The 20416-nt window shown below is 33.3% G+C and overlaps 1 protein-coding gene across 1 annotated transcript in view; it reads left to right on the top strand.

The window, feature by feature from the left end:
• The first annotated feature begins 6348 nt into the window (after positions 1-6348).
• The window catches only part of LOC143072003 (antiviral innate immune response receptor RIG-I-like), a 41636-nt gene continuing 27568 nt past the window's right edge, over positions 6349-20416 (top strand). The window contains exons 1-7 of the mRNA XM_076246747.1: positions 6349-6516; positions 11091-11222; positions 11888-12226; positions 12891-13040; positions 13802-13936; positions 14444-14782; positions 19711-19860. Of these exons, the coding sequence (XP_076102862.1) occupies positions 6369-6516; positions 11091-11222; positions 11888-12226; positions 12891-13040; positions 13802-13936; positions 14444-14782; positions 19711-19860 (1393 nt within the window). The 5' untranslated portion in view covers positions 6349-6368. The remainder of the gene's footprint in view (positions 6517-11090; positions 11223-11887; positions 12227-12890; positions 13041-13801; positions 13937-14443; positions 14783-19710; positions 19861-20416) is intronic.

The raw sequence follows: 20416 nt of genomic DNA, 5'->3' as shown, positions 1-20416 counted from the left end.
GAAGCCAAGTGTGTGGTTGATACAGGAGCAACTTTGACATTGGTATCTTCCAAGTTATATGATATGTTGACTCCATTAGATAAATCATATCTAAGCGAAGTTAAGACAACTGTTAGGTCAGTGTGTGGCAATAAGCTAGAGCTTCGTGGAAAAGGCAGGTTCAATCTGCATTTCGGTCAAAATATGTTGCAATCTGAAGCTGTTGTGACTGATCTGCAAGTTGATGGTATACTTGGTTTGGACTTCATGAAACGACATAATTGTTTAATTGATGTTAAGAATGGACACTTTTGTATTGGGGATTTTAAGGTAGATTTGTGTTTTCAGGGATCAATAGGCTGTTACCGAGTGGTTGCTTCAGAAGCGGTTGTTATACCGCCAAGGTCAGAAATTGTCATTAATGGCACGGTTTGCTTAGCAGAAGGTCAAAAATTACCTGCTGACAATGCTTTGTTAGAAGCAAACGAGCATGCAGGGAAAGACTACATTTTGACTGCTAGAACGTTGGTAAGGTCAGTCGAAAAAGTCCCTGTAAGATTAATAAATGAACACAGAACTAGATCCTAAGACAATCTATCCTGGTACAACTATAGCCCAAATGTCTGGTGTTGATCAAGTTCTAGATGGTAATATTAGTTCAAATGAACATAAACATGACGGACTTAGACCAGATTTACAAGATCTGTTAGACAGGACATCAGATGAATTGACATCGAAAGATAAACAAAAAGTAAAATCTTTGTTGATAGAAAATCAGAACTTGTTTGCTTCTTCTGATGTTGACTTGGGAAGGACCAATCTTGTAAAACACGAAATTAATACGGGAAATGCAAGGCCATTTAAAGAACCACCTCGTCGTACACCTTATAATTTGAACAAGGTAGTAAATGACAACCTTGACAAAATGTTACAAAAAGGGATTATTGAATCATCCCACAGTCCCTGGGCGGCAGGGATAGTCTTAGTTAAGAAAAAGGACGACAGTTATCGCTTTTGCGTAGATTATAGACGCTTAAACAGTGTGACCCTTAATAAAGACGCGTATCCTTTACCGAGGATTGACGATTCGTTAGATCATTTAGCAGGAAATGAATGGTATAGTGCTCTGGACTGTTGTTCAGGATATTGGCAGGTGGAGCTGGCCGAAAATGACAAACACAAAACCGCTTTTGCGACGCGAAGGGGTTTATTTCAGTTTCGGGTCATGTCGTTTGGGTTGTGTTGCGCTGCACAGACATTTGAGCGATTGATGGAAACCATACTAGCTGGTTTACAGTGGGAAACATGTCTGGTTTACATTGACGATATAATCGTTTTTGGAAAAACACTAGATGGTATGCTTGACAATTTAAGAGACGTTTTTACTAGGCTTAAATCGGCTGGTTTAAAGCTGAAGGCGATGAAGTGCACCTTGTGTACCACCAAGGTTCGTTTCTTAGGACATATTGTCTCTGAGGAAGGAATATCAACCGACCCTGACAAGATTAAGGCTGTAAAAGAGTGGCCCACCCACTACAAATATAACTGAAGTTCGTTCCTTTTTAGGTCTTTGTGGGTACTACAGAAAATTTATCAAAAACTTTGCCCACATTGCTGAACCGTTACACAAAATTACAGAGAAAGAAACTAAGTTTGTTTGGACTTCAGAATGTCAAGAATCTTTTGACCAATTAAAAGGTAAATTAATAAACGCACCAGTTCTTGCATATCCAGATTTTAACAAAGAGTTCATTTTGGATACTGATGCAAGCAATTTGGCAGTCGGAGCTGTCTTGACTCAGACATCTGATGAAGGACTTGAACATGTTGTGGCTTATGCTAGTCGTACACTTTCAAAATCAGAACGAAAGTACTGTGTGACACGCAAGGAATTGCTAGCTGTGGTTTGTTTTGTTAAACATTTTAAACCATACCTCTACGGTAGAAAATTCACGGTAAGAACTGATCACGGATAATTAAAGTGGTTACTTAACTTTAAAAACCCAGAAGGACAGATAGCTAGATGGATAGAGACTTTAAAATCATTTGAGATGCAAATTCAACATCGGCCAGGAGTGCAACATAGGAATGCAGACGCACTTAGTCGCATTCCATGTAAACAATGCGGTTATCATTCCGGTTTAGAAAAAGAGACTGAGACTAAAGACCAATATGACACTGTTAATGCTATCACCCGTTTTGATGATAGTAATGACAAAGATGATGACAGTGAAGATCATGATCTGTCTTTAAAGGAAATTCAAAATAATGATCATGACTTGAAAATAGTGACAGAATGGGTAGAAAAAGATGAACGTCCTGATTACAAAGATATTTCTGATAAGGGATTTTTCTTGAGATCACTTTGGAATCAATGGAACAACTAAGAGTTAAGAGACGGACTTATTTACAGACGATTTGAAGACCCTGTAACCAAAATTGTAAAAATGCAGGCTATCATTCCTTTACCAGAACGCAAAAAGGTTTTACAATTTTCCCATGATGATAAATGTTCTGCTCATTTGGGTATCCATAAAACTTTGGCAAAAATTAGACAATCTTATTATTGGCCTGGGTTACAAAATGACGTCAGGACTTACATAAACGGATGTGACAAATGTGCAAAGCGAAAAAGTCCACAAAAGTCCAAAAGAGCTCCAATGGCTTTAGTTGAAGCTAATGGACCAATGGAAATGATAGCTACAGATATCCTTGGTGAGTTGCCAGAAACAGAGAGTGGTAACAAATATATCTTGGTAGTTTCTGACTACTACACAAAGTGGACGGAATCTTTTGCCATGCCAAATATGGAAGCTAAGACTGTGGCTAAGATTATAGTTGAAGAAGTCATTGTAAGATTTGGTGTTCCTCATTGGATTCATTCAGATCAAGGCAGGCAATTTGAAAGCTTGTTGTTTCAAGAGATGTGTTGTATTTTAAACATTAAGAAAACACGTATCACTCCATATCATCCAAAATCTGATGGTATGGTGGAAAGGTTTAATAAGACTCTTGCAACAATGTTAAGTTCATTTGTGGCAGAGCCGTAACTAGCCTCTTTTAATAGTGAGGCAAAATACAATCACCGAGCGGAGCGAGGCGAAAAATTTTGGGCGAGGGGTCTGGGGGCCGCTTAAGGCTCTGAGAAAAATAATGCTAAATCGTGCATTGTGAGCGTTTCCCAGATTCTTTCTTGCATTGAAACGGCTTCATTAATTTTCAGATATTTTTTTCGACAATCAGGTCCCAAAGCAAAAACAAAGATTCATTGTAATTCAAGACTTTTAGGTATTAGAGACAACATTGAAAGACCGATATGTAGGATAAAGCAAAAATCGTAATTCTCATAATTATTAATACCATCCGGCAACTATCAAGATGAAGAGCAGGAACACAAACTTTGACCATTGATCATTTGTATTGTTTCTATACATTGACTTTGTGTACGATTATGTCCCAATACTCCTTTATTGAAAACAACCTTTTGTTTCATTTTTTTCTTCTTTTTTTTAATTTTTTACATGAGGCATTTGCCTCATTTGCCTCAATGTAGTTACGGCCCTGTGTGGAACAGAACCAGAGAGACTGGGATGAATACATTCCTTTTGTCATGATGGCATATAGGGCATCCGAGCACGAGACGACTGGACAAACGCCAAATAGTCTCATGTTAGGTAGGGAACTATCAACCCCTTTAGACATCATGTATGAAATACCACCATCAGTTAAAGATATTCTTGCACATAAGTGGGCTTGGGAGCTTAAGGAAAAGTTAGAAATCTCCCACAGTTTTGTCAGAGGTAAAATAAAAGGGCAAATGCGAAGACAGAAACACTATCATGACCTCAAATTGTCATACCAAAATTTCAGAAAAGATGATGAGGTATACGTCTATTTCCCAGTAAAGAAACCTGGGATGTCTTCAAAACTGACTAGTTTCTGGAAAGGTCCTTTCAAAATTCTCGACAAATATGGTGACCTTACATATAAAGTTGACTGTGGATACAGAGGGAAACCACAAGTCATACATGTCGACAGACTTAAGAAAAAGAACAAACAGACATTAAGGACAGAATCAGATAATAACACTTTTGTTCCATTATACAATGATACAGCTGAAAACGACCCTATACAAACTCTTTATGTTCAAGACATTGCTGTTCATGAGTCAACGTTGCCTGTTGAAGAAACTGAGGAAAGTAGTCACGAAGGGCGCCGTACAAGGCGAAAACCAGCTTGGATGGCAGATTACATTGTTAAATAGTTTTTGTACATTTAACTAAATTAAAATGTGTATATAGTACTTCTATGTTTTGTCCGTTTTAAAGTTAGTTTTAGACATGCGGGACGCATGTGATTTTGAGGCGTGGGTAATGTGATGATTTTGAATCTACGGTTAGATTGTTTACATTGGTTACAGTTCGGGATAAGCCTTATTTTATGCATTGTATATATATACTTTAATAAAACATAGTAAAGATTTGGATGTTTCGCGGGTAAACTTTGGGTCAGGTCAAACGTGAAGGGGTGTTCCAAAGGAAACTGTCAATACGAGTAATGAGACACTTTGGAAGAACACCCCTCCTATAATAATGGTACGGCTACCATTGGGGTATAAAAGCAGGAGAGATTCCTAGCTCAGGGTCGATTGTCATAAGTCGTTGGAGACATAAGACCAAGGTACGGTACGCGGATATTCGAGATCGCTGTCTCGTATATACAAGGTATTATAGATAATATTACTAAGTGTAATAAAGAACAGGTTGGTGCCTGTTATAAATACGGACTTGTAAGTTTACAAGCTGAACCGTATTGTACCGTATAGGACAAGTGTGAGTCTGTGTGACCTCCTTGTAAAGTACATAAGTGTACCAACGGAACAAAAACAAGTGTGTAAACTTGTAGGGTACAGTTTTGTACCAGGAGGACAAGTTTGTTCCTGACCTAGGACAAATTGTACCAGTTGTATATATATATATTAAAGAAGAATTGTTTATAGCTAGTTTATTAAAGATTGCAAAGAGCAGTTGTACATAGTTTGGTTCATTGATGTTAATTTATAAATAAAGATTGTTTGTTATATATTTTGTAAATAGAACAATTTTGGATCCAGTATCAAACTGGTAACAAACACATTCTAGATAGAAATAGACACACTTACCCTGCGTACACGTTACACCACAATAGACATACTCGCATACAACATTGAAAATGAACTAACTGGATTTGCACTTTGTATACACTGAGGTATATACATATGCGACGATAATATTCCCTCTTGTTGCCTCAACAACGATCTATCGATTGATTGAATCTTTATTGCTAAATGTCCAGTGGCAACAAGTTAATGCATGTTAATGAGACGAGGTGAAACCTGTATTTTCTATAGAATACTATGGGAAATTGCATAAAGTTTGGCTATTGCTTTTGTTAAATTAACATTGTATTTTTTATGAGTTTTTTTACCACATAAATGAAAATCCTTTACGATGTATTATAGCTTTTGTTGGCAATAATAAAATTTCTACTTTCATGTGACAGCAAAACGTCCAACGCAAATCTTTGAAATATTTTTATTATAGAATGAGCAAAAGATAGTAAATTTTTTTTAATGGTTTAACACCCCGAAAGAACGTCCAAAACATGATTATACAAATAAAAAAAAATCTTGTGTCTTTAATCTCAATATTTTGAAGAAAAAAAAATCCCGGTGAATCCTTAAAAAGGGAACTGAAAATGTGCCGTTGATAAGGTTCCCCGCGCCTAAGGTTTTATTTCATTTCTTAAACATCAAAAGTAAAATAATTATTGACGTTCACTAAATGATCCTAAATGGAACTTATATAACAAAACTTGTGTGTGTCGTAATAATTTTACCGATAATACCAGTGGCGGATCCAGAACTTTTCTAGTCATGCATCAATGATTCCCTATATAATCAACCAAATTTTTCCCACGAAAGGGGGGCCCGGGCCCCTCAGGCCCCCCCCCCCCCCCCCCCCCCCGGATCCGCCTATGATATTATACAATAATTGTTGTACAATTTAGATTTTAACAAAAAAGTCAATATGTTGACTGAGTAAAAAATGGTAAAAAATAGCGGTCCTGGTTTATCTAGACCTTCGATCCCATCAGCTGTATAATATATAATACATTTAGATCATTCAAAATAAGAATAAGTTACTGTATAAGAATATCTTTACTTGACAATGTCAATCTCGACGCCCTAATATTATTCAATCAAACTATCAAAAGTTCGCTAGGGTTGACCAAGTAAGTTTGTCTAGGATGTTCGTGAACAGGTGATATTGTTACTTTCCTTTTCTATATTTAGACTAAGGGAATTCCGGAGTCCGATTTTCAGAAAATTTTCAAATCGGATAAGAATAATGGCCACCAAAGAGACTGACTTGTCTGAGACTGATAAAAATGACAATGTGTGTTCTACGTTTAATATATTTTATCCTTTATTCGCACAGGTTATAACATCATGCGAACTTACTTCATCATTGAAATTACGAACAATATTAAGCAATGGTAAGTTTTTTTTAACGGAAAATTGGGCAAAATATTCAAAAAAAGGGGGAGGTAGAAAACCTGGTATTATTGCATTTATCCCAGGAAAACATTTTTTCTTCAATGCTTCATTGTATCTGCGTAGTGTGACCTTCATGCAAGACAGGTAAGACTCAAATAAGTATAATTATAAATGACAGATGAAAAAGATGTTTACTTTTTGGTGATTAAAACTTTCAAGACTTTAAAAAAAATTCCAAAAAAAGACAAACAAATCAGGGTCAATCAATAGGATGACCATACAAACAACAGTTTACAAAAACTACAGAAATAATTAATGATTGAGCAACATACAATGTAAACCCCAACAAAACCCAGCTAGGGTAGATCAAAACTAATCAAGTATGTGTTTGTTATTAGAAGCTAGTTTATTATTATAGTAATGTTTATACAGTCATTAAATCAGTGATACATGTGTGGATAATAAACAGCACATTGACAGAAACAAGTGCCTGTGTGAAGATCGATGACCTTCATTCCTTAAAATCACTCGTCTCAACTCGGCTGATTCCATACCCTCATCTAACTTCGTCCGTGATACATAGGTTTCCAGTCTTTAGTCCCCAAATGCGTATCAAAGCCTAGCGAAATGTAACAAAATGTGCTTACTACGTATCGGAATGTATTAATATGTGGTGGAAACATGGGTCTACGCGTACTAATATATAGCAAAATGTGATTACTGATGTCCTGTAAAGGAGGGGAATAAAATATAAAAAAATACAGAAGATAGCAGTAAACCGTTCATCTTCCAGCGAAGAAATGTAAGCCATAGACACATTTCACATACTGTATTACAGCCGAGGGTTAGAAGGAGAGTAACAGATTCTACTGAGGATTGCCGAATGTCCTTAAAATATGTGCATTTTACCGGACAATTCTGACCTCAAAACACTTATGTTAAAATAAAATTGAGAATGGAAATGGGGAATATGCCAAAGAGACAACAACCGACCATAGAAAAAAAAAACAACAGCAGAAGGTCACCAACAGGTCTTCAATGTACATGTAGTGAGAAATTCCGGCACCCAGAGGCGTCCTTCAGCTGGCCCCTAAACAAATATATGCTAGTTCAGTGATAATGAACGCCATACTAATTTCCAAATTGTACACAAGAAACTAAAATTAAAAATAATACAAGACTAACAAAGGCCAGAGGCTCCTGACTTGGGACAGGCACAAAAATGCGGCGGGGTTAAACATGTAAACAGTAAAACTGAAGAGTTAATCGTCCAATGATGTCAGTCACAACAAAAGTCTATTTGCCAGTTCTCATAACTGACCCTGTAATAAGAGATCCCTTTTTTATTTGTCTCCCTTATGAGCGACATTAATTTTTATTTACAATGGTGAGCTAGCATAAAGAGCAAATTTACCTGGTTCCTAATGTGAGTAATCTTTATGGTTTTCAAATCTTTAACATGTTTAAATTACATTAATTTGTTGTTAAATCCCCAGTCACACTGTCACGTTTCAAGAGATATATTTTACTACATTTGGAAAGCGTAGCGAAACGGGAATACACGTAATGAATCGTATGGAAACATAGTGATCCTTTGTTCAAATCAGGACCTGCCCCGTATGTTTTGAAAATTCAACAACAAACGAAGCGAAACTTGAAACAAAGAAGAAACCTAGTTAATGCATATCAAAGCCTAGCGGAACGTAACAAAATGTGCTTACTACATTGTACGTATCGAAACGTATCAATGAGTGGTGGAAACATGGGTCTACACGTACTAATATATAGCAAAAAGTGATAAGAACATACAGTGTAGCACAAACCTTGTAAACCCTAACTTTCAAAGTAACGGGACATTTTTACTCAAAACGTAGTTGAAACATAGCATTTTAAAACAGAATAAAACGTGACAGTGTGACTGGGGCTTTAACATGTTTAGCTAAATACTTTCAGTCTAGAAATTATTATTCATGAAAAATTAGTTAAACCCCTGATACATCACTTTCAAATCATCATTCGCAAAAGCCAATTTTGTCCGTTACAGAACCTGTCTACGATTGACAAAGGGAAGAAATTTGTTTGAAAAGTGCGTAATAACAGAATCAAATCGGTAATTGGCAAATGGACTATTGACCTGAAGTTGATCAGCACAACTCTGTCATTCAGAAAAAAATTACTTGAGATTGGTCTTGTATTTTGTTTAAACGACTGCGCGAGACCCTCGTGGATAGTCAAGGTCATCATAAAAACTCTTCAGTGATTTTTATGCCCCATCTACGATAGTAGAGAGGCATTATGTTTTCTGGTCTGTGCCTCCGTTCATCCGTTCGTTCGTCCGTTCGTTCGTCCGTCCCGCTTCAGGTTAAAGTTTTTGGTCGAGGTAATTTTTGATGAAGTTGAAGTCCAATCAATTTGAAACTTAGTATACATGTTCCCTATGATAAGATCTTTCTAATTTTAATGTCAAATTAAAGTATTGACCCCAATTTCATGGTCCACTGAACAAAGAAGAAGATAGTGTGAAGCTCAGGTTAAAGTTTTTGGTCAAGGTAGTTTTTGATGAAGTTGAAGTCCAATCAACTTGAAACTTAGTACACATAACAGGCTATTATTTGAACTTGGAATTATTTTTAATTAAAGAATTTGCATAAATTCTTGTGTTTAAATTTTTTAATAAATTCCACGTTTATTTGGTGTTATAATGTTTTGAGCGATTCATAACACTTTCCATACTATGTATTTTGGTAAGATAGTGTTGTGCGCGGCACAGTACATTCTATTGAAAATATACTATTTTCCTTGTAATAGAAAGTGTTGTGCGCAGCACAGAACATTATAGTACAAAATAAACATGGAGTTTATTAAAAATTTCAATAACAAGAATTTAAGCATATTCCATAATTAAAAATAATTCCAAGTTCAAATAATAGCTTGTTACATGTTAACTATGATATGATCTTTCTAATTTTAATGGCAAATTAAAGTATTGACCCCAATTTCACGGTCCAGTGAACATGTAAAATGATAGTGCGAGTGGGGCATCCGTGTACTATGGACACATTCTTGTTTAGTTTGTTTGGGAGTAAAGTTTTTTTTCCTTTCTGTTATCCAGTTGGATATTCTTTCTTTATTCATGTTAGGCTTTAACCTGTCAGTTATTTTTGTTACAATATGTTTACTCTGAATACTTTATAACAGATTACAACATTACTTTGATATACATATATGGTCACATATAATGAACAGAAGTTCTAATAACTTTTTATGGATTTTGGGGCCATTAATTTAAATTTCATCAATGTTCATATAGTTACAAATGTATAGATTAGTGATTAGAAATAGGGCGACATTTATCCAAAAAAGTTGTTTCTCAATCTATTTTCATATTACAAAAATGTATATCGGACTGCATTTATAAATAATTTACTTTGATATATATACATTGTATAATCAAATACAATGAGAGGAAGAGTATATTTATGTCCCTGGTAGTTGCCTAATCTGAAATCATGCCACATCTTCTTGTTTATCATGTTTATTCATCTATATATGTAATGGTAAAATCTATGTCTAGGCTCAAAATTTTTGTCCTTTCCTCAAATCTATGTCCTATCTTTATGATCTTTGACTTCACATTTCTATGTCTTTGCTTTTCTCAATTTTGTGTACTTTCAACAATATATGCCCTGTCCTATGTGTTGACAGGGACACAAAGATCTGAGGAAAGTTTTAGAAAATAAAATAAATAAAAAAGAAGATGTGGTATGATTTCTAATGAGACAATGCTCCACAAGAGACCAAATGACACAGAAATTAACAACTATAGGTCACCGTACGGCCGTCAACAATCAGCAAAGTCCATGCCAAATAGTCAGCTATAAAAGGCCCGAAATGACAATGTAAAACAATTCGAACGTGAAAACTAACGGCCTAATTTATGTACAATAAATGAACAATGATGAACGAAAAACAAATATGTAACACATAAACAAACAACAATCACTGAATTACAAGCTCCTGACTTAAGATAGGTACATACAAACAGAATGTGGAAGAATGTGGCGGGGTCAAACATGTTAGCAGGAGGCCTAAATTAATATATTGTTTGTTTCCCCAATCCCAACCCTGCCAAGCCAGGTGTGTGTAGGTAGGTAAGGAAATAATTTTATTTTCTCCAAAAAGCTGGAACAATATCGGTTGATCTGGCAAGCCTGAAAATCGGAAATGAATAAAATAATATTTGACTTAGTTTTTTTGCAGGGTTGGTCGGGATTGGAGAAACAAATAATATTTTATTTTAGGCCGGATCCCAACCCTCCCCTAACCTGGGACAATGGTGTCACAGTAAAACAAAAAATGACCTATAAAAATCAGTTGAGAAAGGCTTAACTCATCAGATGGATACAAATACAAATACTACACAGAGTGGACGTGGCCAATACTTGTATAGTTCAACATGAAAGCCACTAACAACTAATAAAAAAATCATGCGTCTAAGACTAAATATATGTTGGTTTAAATTCAGTGAAGCATTCTGAAATAGAACAATTTATAGTTATGCTTATTTTTTCAGAGACTATACAATCAGTAAGAGTCAGTAAAGATAATGATCAAGAAAAAGTAAGAAAGATTTTAGAATTGATCGAGCAGAGTGAACAACCAGATAAATTGAAAACATTTTCTGATATTCTGGTGGAAGAATTTGGTAAGTAGAAAATAATTCTGAAAAAAAAAGTATAAATGGGTTAATCCTTTTGACTTTATGACTAAGATACAAACCATGTCTTTTTAAATTATTAATCATTTGTTAATGGGGTAACTTGGTTTTACTCTTACTTAAAAACTATAATTTTGGAAATGAATTGTAAGTTACATTCCAAATATTTCTGAAGATATACAAAAACTCATGTATAGTTCAAATTCTCTTGAAAATTAAGGATAACTTGGCTCAAAGATGCCCACCACTAAACTGAAAATATTTTTTTTTTGTAAAATCAAAGACATGTTTTATTAGAAAATTATTATAAATGCAACTAAAGATCAATGAATGTATAAACTTCTTGAGTATTGAATATATACTACATGTACCTAATAAAACTGTACCAATATTCCATGTTTAAACATTTATGCCCATTATGTTTTCTGGTCTGTGTGTCCGTTCGTCCGTCCTTCCGACCGTTTGACCGCCTGTCCCGCTTCAGGTTAAAGTTTTTGATGAAGTTGAAGTCCAATCAACTTTAAACTATGATATGATCTTTCTAATATTGATGCCACGGTCCACTGAACATAGAAAATGATAGTGCGGATGGGGCATCCGTGTACTTGGGACACATTCTTGTTTATGAATGAAACATTTAAATATTTTTCTAGATATGACATTTGTACCAGAAGCTTTGTGTAAACAGCATGAGACTAGTGTACAAAGTCGTCTTGAAAATATAGTTAAAGGTCTGAAAGATGAAGACATTGACAGTGAAAATGTGTCCAAGGAACTTTTGAGTCATAAACTTATTGATGAAAAAGCTGTACAAGACATTGGCACTGAATGTGTCAACCATGGTGAAAAAGCAGCTTTGATAGTTCTTATTGATAGAGTAGTCACTCCACCTCCAGATTCATGGTACAATGAATTTTTGTCATGCTTGATTAAGATTGGAAAACAAAACGCAGTCAATATAATTGAGGGTGACCAGTTTTGGCTGAAATCAGGTATACAATGGTTTTTCATTTCAATAAAAGAGATATGTTGTAAAGATTTAGGAAAGATGAAAATAAGTGTCTAAGTTTGCAAATAATAACTGGGATTTCTCTAGAATCTTTTTTTTTTCTTTTTCTCAACAGAATGTTTGATACTTGAAATTGTTGAAATCCCCATGAACTGTCAATATCCATTTGGAATTAATGAAAAAAAAAAAAAAACAGAGCTCTTGTCATTTTAACAATTTAGATCTGTTAGGTCCAATAAAAGTTTTTAAAAAATCTGGGGGGAAAACAACAGAGCCAAAGTTGAGATCTGGGAACAGGGGAAAATTTGATGCGCTCAAGATTTTACCACTATAAACATGATAAATTGAAGATGTAAAAAAACAAAAAATAAATAAAATGTATTGAAAAAAACTCTTTGCCGATAAATTGTCTTATTTGTATATTGTATTGTTCTGGTCCTATTTACTGTTGATATTTCTCTCTATCTGTTACATTTTTCAAGATAATATCCAAAACACTGCAATATTATATAATGTACATGATGCAGTTGTGAGGATTTCACATGTTAATTATTCAAACTATACATTCTCAATTCTTTATGCAGTTTTTCATATATTTAAATGCCAGGTTCACTAGAATATGAATATAAGTTTTTTGTTTCTTCTAGCTGGTAATTCAGACAAAGTTGAAGAGAATTATTGTAGTGAAGAGTACTGGGAAAAATTTGTTTTGGATGAGGATTTATTTCGAGGATTTTTGGTGAATACTGTCCATCCATCACATATCCTTATGAATTTATCAGCAGTATTTGATCCTGGTAATGGATAGTTTTCTATATAAAATATCTTTTTTCACTTATAGCTTAAACTACACTTTAAAAACAATTTGTCAATTAGTCTATTTCGTATAAGGCACACTTTGGAATTATGAAATACATATGTCCATTTGACTTCATTATACAGTTGTTTAACTATTCTTGCTCACTTGCTGCAATAATATATTTCTTTATAATTCTTTAGAAGATGCAAAATTACCTACTGTGGATTCATTTATTTTCTTTGGTACCAATTTATGTGGATTGAGTAAAATTTGCAATTTTCATGGATGTTTAATTTCCTGGTTATGCCAAAGTCTGCATAAAAACCTTAAAAAAAATTACATTGAACACTGTAATTGTTAGACCACCTATACTAAGAAAATCCATGAAAATTGTCAGGCCACCTATACTAAGGAAATCCATGAAAATTGTCATCCCACAAATAATAATCCACAGTATCTGCCTGTATTTTGTATAAGAAAAACTACTTTTAAAAAATTTAAAGATATACATTGTCTGTTTGGTGTAAGAAATGCCATTGTTAATACCGGTATTGTATTTATTACGTTGGTTAATGACACATGTACAACACAGTTGCAGAACACTAACTGAGGATGTATCCCAAAGAAATTTTACTGTCAATCAAAAGGGATATAATTTACATACTTGAAAACATTTGTAATAGTATTTGGTCTAATTTTCTGTTCATTCATAGTTTTATTTGAATTTGGAACTGTATACTAACTGAATTAATGTTTTAGATGAAAAAGCAAAAATCAGACAAACAGTTAGACGATCAACACCACATTCAGCCATGAATACTTTGCTGACAATGTTTAAGGAAAAGGATTCACCAGGAAAGTGGCAAGCATTCAGAGAAGCATTGAATCTTGCAGGTTTGATAATAATAATCCAAATGCAAATCTTATCAACAATTCTTAACACTGAAAAATCTTTATATAACAATTTCCCTTGAAATCTATATATAATAAATTTGAGCGTTGATGATTTTAAGACAAAAAAAGTAGAACATTTTTCAGCAATTTTATATGCTTACTATACAAATAATCACCTATTTTTAAGAATTTATTCAGTTACATTCCAAGCATGATTCTTTCGGTTTTCAGTTAAAGTTAAATTTTCAGTTTTTAAGTCTACCAGTAAAATGATTTTACATGAAGTATTTCTCACTAGATAGATAAATCAATTCCACTCAACCAAATGGGGTCTTAAAGATAGCAAAACATAATACCTCAGTTTAAAGGCAATAAGTATTAAAAAATTCTCTCATTCAGGAAAAAATCTGACAGCATGAGATTTTCAACTTCAAATTATTGCCTACAAAATACCAAAATTCGTACAAACTAATCTTAATACTCAAATGGGTGATTTATATTTTTCAGGATACCAGTATGTAGTTTCCTATATTGAAAGTGGTGACTATAATTTAACAAAACATGACGAAAAGAGACATTTGCTGAGCATTTTTGAGGTAGATCTTGCAGATAAAATTAATCCAAGGGAAATAATTGGTCATTTATCAAGGAAAAAATTAATAAGTGATCAACAAAGAGAAGAAGTAGAAGCAGAACAAATTCATCATGGTGAACAAAGTGCTACTTTGTTACTTCTAATTTATATTTCTAGTAGACGTAAAGATTGGTATCCAAAATTTATGAAAATTTTGAGTAAAAACAACTTGGAAACATTAGTGGATAAAATTGACCCAGATTTTTGGAAAGGTAGATATAATGTTTATGTTCAAGATTTTAGGTTTATTCCTAGGATTCAAAATTGGTATGTGTTTGCTTCTTCACTAGATAAACACAATTGGGTAGTAAGATCAAAGGCTGAAAAGCTTTGAGTGTGAGGGTAGAGTAACTTGTTTTCCTGTGAATTAACTGCTTCATTGTGAACTAGCATGCCAGATATACAGCTCCTGATGTCCCTCTATAGTGTGTGATAACATTGTGTGAGGGAATTCGACGTTTGGTGTACCACTGTTCACTCCAGTGCAATTTATGACAATACCACTGCATCAATCAGAATTATTTTTTTTGCAGTGTTTTAAGAAATGATTTTGCTTTGTTGTCACGTATTATTTGTGAAACATTCAATGTTTTAAAAAGGCGAATTTTCTTTATAAAGTCAATGATTATGTTGACTTTTGAAGGCCAAACTTTCTACAGCCTTAAATACGCTAATGAAAGATCCAAAAACTATACCAATACATAACGACATGTTTATGAAATTATAACTAATCTATTGGTTAACAAATTTTTACTCGTTATTGCAAAATAATGAACTTAATATATCTGACATTTTCTCCTACCCAGTTTACCCCTATACATTTTTATGATGTGGACTGGTCATTGTTATTGAATCGTAGGCAATTTGATTGGATTAAGTTGTTATTAGTTTACCTTCAAACTTGTTAATGCTTTTCATACATGACTATTGATTAATTAGAACGTGCATGAAATTGTACGGTAACTAAAATGACCTTCAAACTGGACACTGGACGAGTCAGTATTATGTTTTATCAATGAAAGTTAAGGTATGAAAGGTAAGAATTGCCACTTATTCGATTTTCACAAAATTTTCGGAATATACAGTTGAAAGGTTATGTTTTAAAAGCCTATTGTGAAGAGCAAAGAGAAAGTTTACAAATAATACGTTTTGTTCCATTAAACAAGTCATTTTCGTAAGAGAAATACCGAAATATATTTTACGCATGACTACGGCAGGTAAAATTATTATTTATCATAATAAAAAAAAGCATTTTTCAGTCTCATTGGAATATGTTGATTACAATTAATCCCAAACTTAAGAAGTAAGTAACTAAAGTCAAAATATGTCCGATCTGCCTATTTCTGCACATCAAAAGTCAATACGATCGTTTTAAAGTCAATTTTGTCTACCTCACAAAATCTTGTTAGGCACTATAGTACAAAAAATTTAAACTTTTTTATATTCATTGTACGATAGCATGTTCTTATCTTGAATATGCTTTTAATTTACCACTGGATATTTTGAAACAATCAATCTAAATTCAGAATTTTAGGATCAAGTGTTAATGTAATATTCTTCCCACTATGCCATTTTTTCCTAATTTGAATGACATTTTTCTGTCAATTCCATAACATTTGGCCTGGCTCTAGGCTACTTGGCCATTTGTACTACTTCTAATTGTTTTTGGAATTTTGTAAAGTGTTTAACACTTAAATTATGTTTGCGGCAATGTGTCTCTGACTAAGCATTGTTTTTGTGAAGGATTTATGTTCTTTGCATCAAACTGATTTTATTAGCTCACCTGACCTGAAAGGTCAAGTGAGCTTTTCTCATCACTTGGCGTCCGTCGTCCGCATACATGTGAACCTCCCGATAGGAGTACAATAATACCGTTTTCAGGGGTCTCCTCCCGTCCTCCCATTAAGGAGAAAAAAATCCGTGTATGAAATATTTCATGAATGAAAATTTTCAGTTGCCATTTTTGATAATTTCTTACTAGGGTACAGGTGTAATTTACACCTGTGTTTAATTTTACCCGTAAATCAAAGAAGATATGTAATTATATGGCTTCACTTGACAGCTTGGGTGTCAAACATACTGGTAATCAAGGATGCTTACCTCTGGCTAATTATCGCTAATTGCCGTTGTGTAATAAAAACTTTGTGTATTGAATTTTTGAAATACGTTTTGGTTACTTCCCTTTGATTTATCCTGTTATAAGTTATTTATCGTTCAAATGTAAATTGTAAAATGAATGAATAATATTTTAATCAAATAATCATAAAAGGATGGTAATTAAATGAATTTAAATGTTTTGGGACAAATAAAATAATATAAATTTACAAAATATTGTTGGAATCTAGACTTCTTTTCAAAGATTAAATTGAAATTTATATAATATTTCTGACCAATTGTCAGTCTTTTACCGACCATGCGAGGGCTGTATAGCCAGTCAAGGTCGTTAAACACTTCCATTTGTCAAGTCTTCTACAAATGTGCAGTGTTCTACATGTATATAGACTGAATAAAACTCTGTATCAGTTGAACAATTTGCATGTCCCTGACCCATAGATGTAGAAATGTCTAAATGATTTTTGGTCAGTAAAATAGGCTATCAGTCATTCAACTAAAAAAAGCAAAATCTTTAACACAGAGTCTCAAGTTTCTAGAAATATGACTTTTATAATGCTAAAAAAACATGCAATATATACTATTGTTTTTGTAAGTTATTTTTTAATTAATTTATCATGTAAAAAATATACATGTATAGCATATTTCTTTCTTATTTGCCTATACAGTTCTCAATGATAAGGAGATGGGAGACATGTATATACACAAAGAACAATCATTTATTTGCAAGCAGTGAACAATCAATTATCAAACACAACACAAAACAAGAAACAGATTCTTCTCAATATTTTTATTTGATAATGTGTTATCATTCAAATAGAAAGGCAACAAGGGTACTAGGGTGTATAAACACATTACATTCTGATGTAAATGTAAGAACACTTTAAAAGACAATTTCTACATTGTACGGTTACATTTACGACAAAATTAATGTCGATAAAAAACCTCCTGATCTGAGTCCCAATCTCCTGATCTGAGTTTCACAGTCCATCACATGTATGCGTCGGTAAACTTTTACAAAAATCTTCTCCTCTGAAACTACTAGGCCAAATTTAACAAACTTGGCCACAATCATCATTGGGGTATCTAGTTAAAATGTGTCCGATGACCCCGCCTGCCAACCAACATGGCAGACATGGCTATAAATAGAACATAGGGGTAAAATGCAGTTTTTGGCTTATATCTCTAAAACTTAAGCATTTAGAGCAAATCTGACAGGATTAGAATGTTATTCAGATTAAGATCTATCCCCCCATCAATTTTCAGATGAATTGAACAACCTTTTGTTAGGTTGCTGTCCCTGAATTGATAATTTTAAGGAAATTTTGCCGTTTTTGGTTATTATCTTGAATACTATTATAGATAGTGATAAACTGTAAACAGCAATAATGTTCACCAAAGTAAAACTACAAATAAGTCAACATGACCAAAATTGTCAGTCGACCCCTTCAGGAGTTATTGCCCTTCATAGTCAATTTTTAACAATTTTTCATAAATTTTGTAATCTTTTACAAAAATCTTCTCTGAAATTACTGAGACAAATTAAACCAAACTTGGCCATAATCATCATAAGGGTATGTAGTTTTTAAAATGTGTCAGATGACCCTGCTTTTCAATCAACATGGCGGACATGGCTATAAAAAGAACATAGGGGTAAAATGCAGTTTTTGGTTTAACCTAATTTTACATGATTTACAAAGCATCAGTAAATACAGGTGAGTCTCTAGTTTTTAATTTGCAGTAGGTTTCTATTACTGTTGTTCTCATGCAGTGATTTTTCGCATCATCTTGATTTGCTCCTGAAAGGTCTTTTGTACAGTTTTGTTTCCCTAGTTCTTTATTGATCCTGATTTCTTATTTCTAAATAAATCAATGAATGATTGGCTTTTCAATGAGAAAATTAAAAAATTCAGATTGAATAAGGCAAGGATTTTTTATGCCCCACCTAGGGGCTTTATATTCTTCTGTCAGTGCTTCCTTTCATCTGTCTGTCTGTCCTGCTTCAGGTTCAAGGTTTTTGAAGTTTAAGTCCAATCAATTTGAAACATAGTACATGTATTTCCTGTTATATGATCATTCTAATTGAATTGCCAAATTAGAGTTTTGACCACAATTTCACTGTCTACTGAACATAGATTATAATAGTGCAAGTGGGGCATCCATGTTCTATAGATAATAAAATTGAGAATGGAAATGGGGAATGTGTAAAAAGAGCACAACAACGAAACGGAAGAGCAGAAAAAAGCTGAAGGCCACCAATGGGTCTTCAATACAGCGAGAAAATTTCACACTTAGAGGTGTGTTTCAGCTGGCCCCTAAACAAAAATATGTACAAGTTCAGTGCTAATGGACGTCATACTAAACTCCGAAATATTCTTGTTAATTTGTTGTTTTTACAGATCCACCAATCCTGTTTTTTCTGATTTGCAGAATAAATTTGATATTGATATTTCATGTTTTTTTTATTCCCACCAACCCTAACAATTTCATATGACTTGTTTGCAATTTTTATTTAATTATTTTTTTGCTTGAAGATCATTATTTTAATACCATGTTTCATGAATGCTGATAAAAAACAACATTGAGCTGTTTTTTCTTGTTCATTTAATTTAGTGTTTTGTCATACCCATATGACGTTGTCATGCAATTTATGTTTTAAATAGCTGAGCATATTTGGAACTTAAATTTAAGTAATGATGACAAAAAGCATACCAAAAATATAAGAAAAATAAAAAAACAAAATATTTCGTCCTCAATGTTTGTTATATATATATTTTTTTGGCCAGTTTTTTGATGTACAGAATTACCATCCTCATAATCTAAATATTTCTATTTTGTCACAACTACTGGTCAATTACAGCCCCTGTGTGTGTTTCTTTGAATGTGTCCATACTGTTAAATAACAGAAAATGAACAGATATACTCTCATAAGATTTAAAAGAAAACAAAAACATACATACAGTACCAGTATCTATTTTCCCCCAAAAATGGTGGGTTTTTTGGTAATTTTTTAATTCTTTATTTTCAGAAATGAATAAAGAGAATTCTAATGCCTGTGAATCGTCTGAAGATGAAGATTATTCTCGTTCTTTGAGTAATAACAGTGATAAGGATTCCATTGAAAAGAAACTACCAGACAAATGCCTTCAGTCTGATACGCAACAGAATTATACTTCATGTAAGAAACTATTGATAGATATTTCAATAAGACACCATGCTGTGATTTCTTGTGCATCTGTTTGTACATAAAAAAATATTCTTTGAAGGATATTGCTACAAATAATAGCTATGAGTAGAAGAAAATGTGGGGAAATAGTGAAGAGGTCAAAGTAATTACAAAACTCAGCTAATAGTCATCTAATTTTAAAGATAGACTTCATTGATAGAAAAGTGTCTGAAAACTTATTCTCTAATGCAATTTTTTAGTGATGACAATTATGTTTTGACAGAATATTGTAAAAAATGGAAACTTAAGATTAACACAAGCAAAACCAAAGCAGTGATTTTTAGTAAAAAAAAAGTAAAAAGAAATCAGAATTTTATGATATATGGAGAAAAAATTGAAATAGTTGATTCCTGCTGCTACCTTGGTGTACTTTTCAATTACAACAGTAGCTTTTGTACTGCACGAAAAATAAACTTCTTGGTCAGGCACAGAAGTCTTTGTATGCTCTATACCGAAAAATAAAAAATATATGTATTCCCGTCGATTTGCATCTAAAACTTTTTGACTC

This window comes from Mytilus galloprovincialis, chromosome 4, assembly GCF_965363235.1.
Source record: "Mytilus galloprovincialis chromosome 4, xbMytGall1.hap1.1, whole genome shotgun sequence".
NCBI classification, from domain to species: domain Eukaryota; kingdom Metazoa; phylum Mollusca; class Bivalvia; order Mytilida; family Mytilidae; genus Mytilus; species Mytilus galloprovincialis.
Note: the sequence above shows the minus strand (reverse complement) of the source record. Positions and strands in the feature narration are given on the sequence as shown.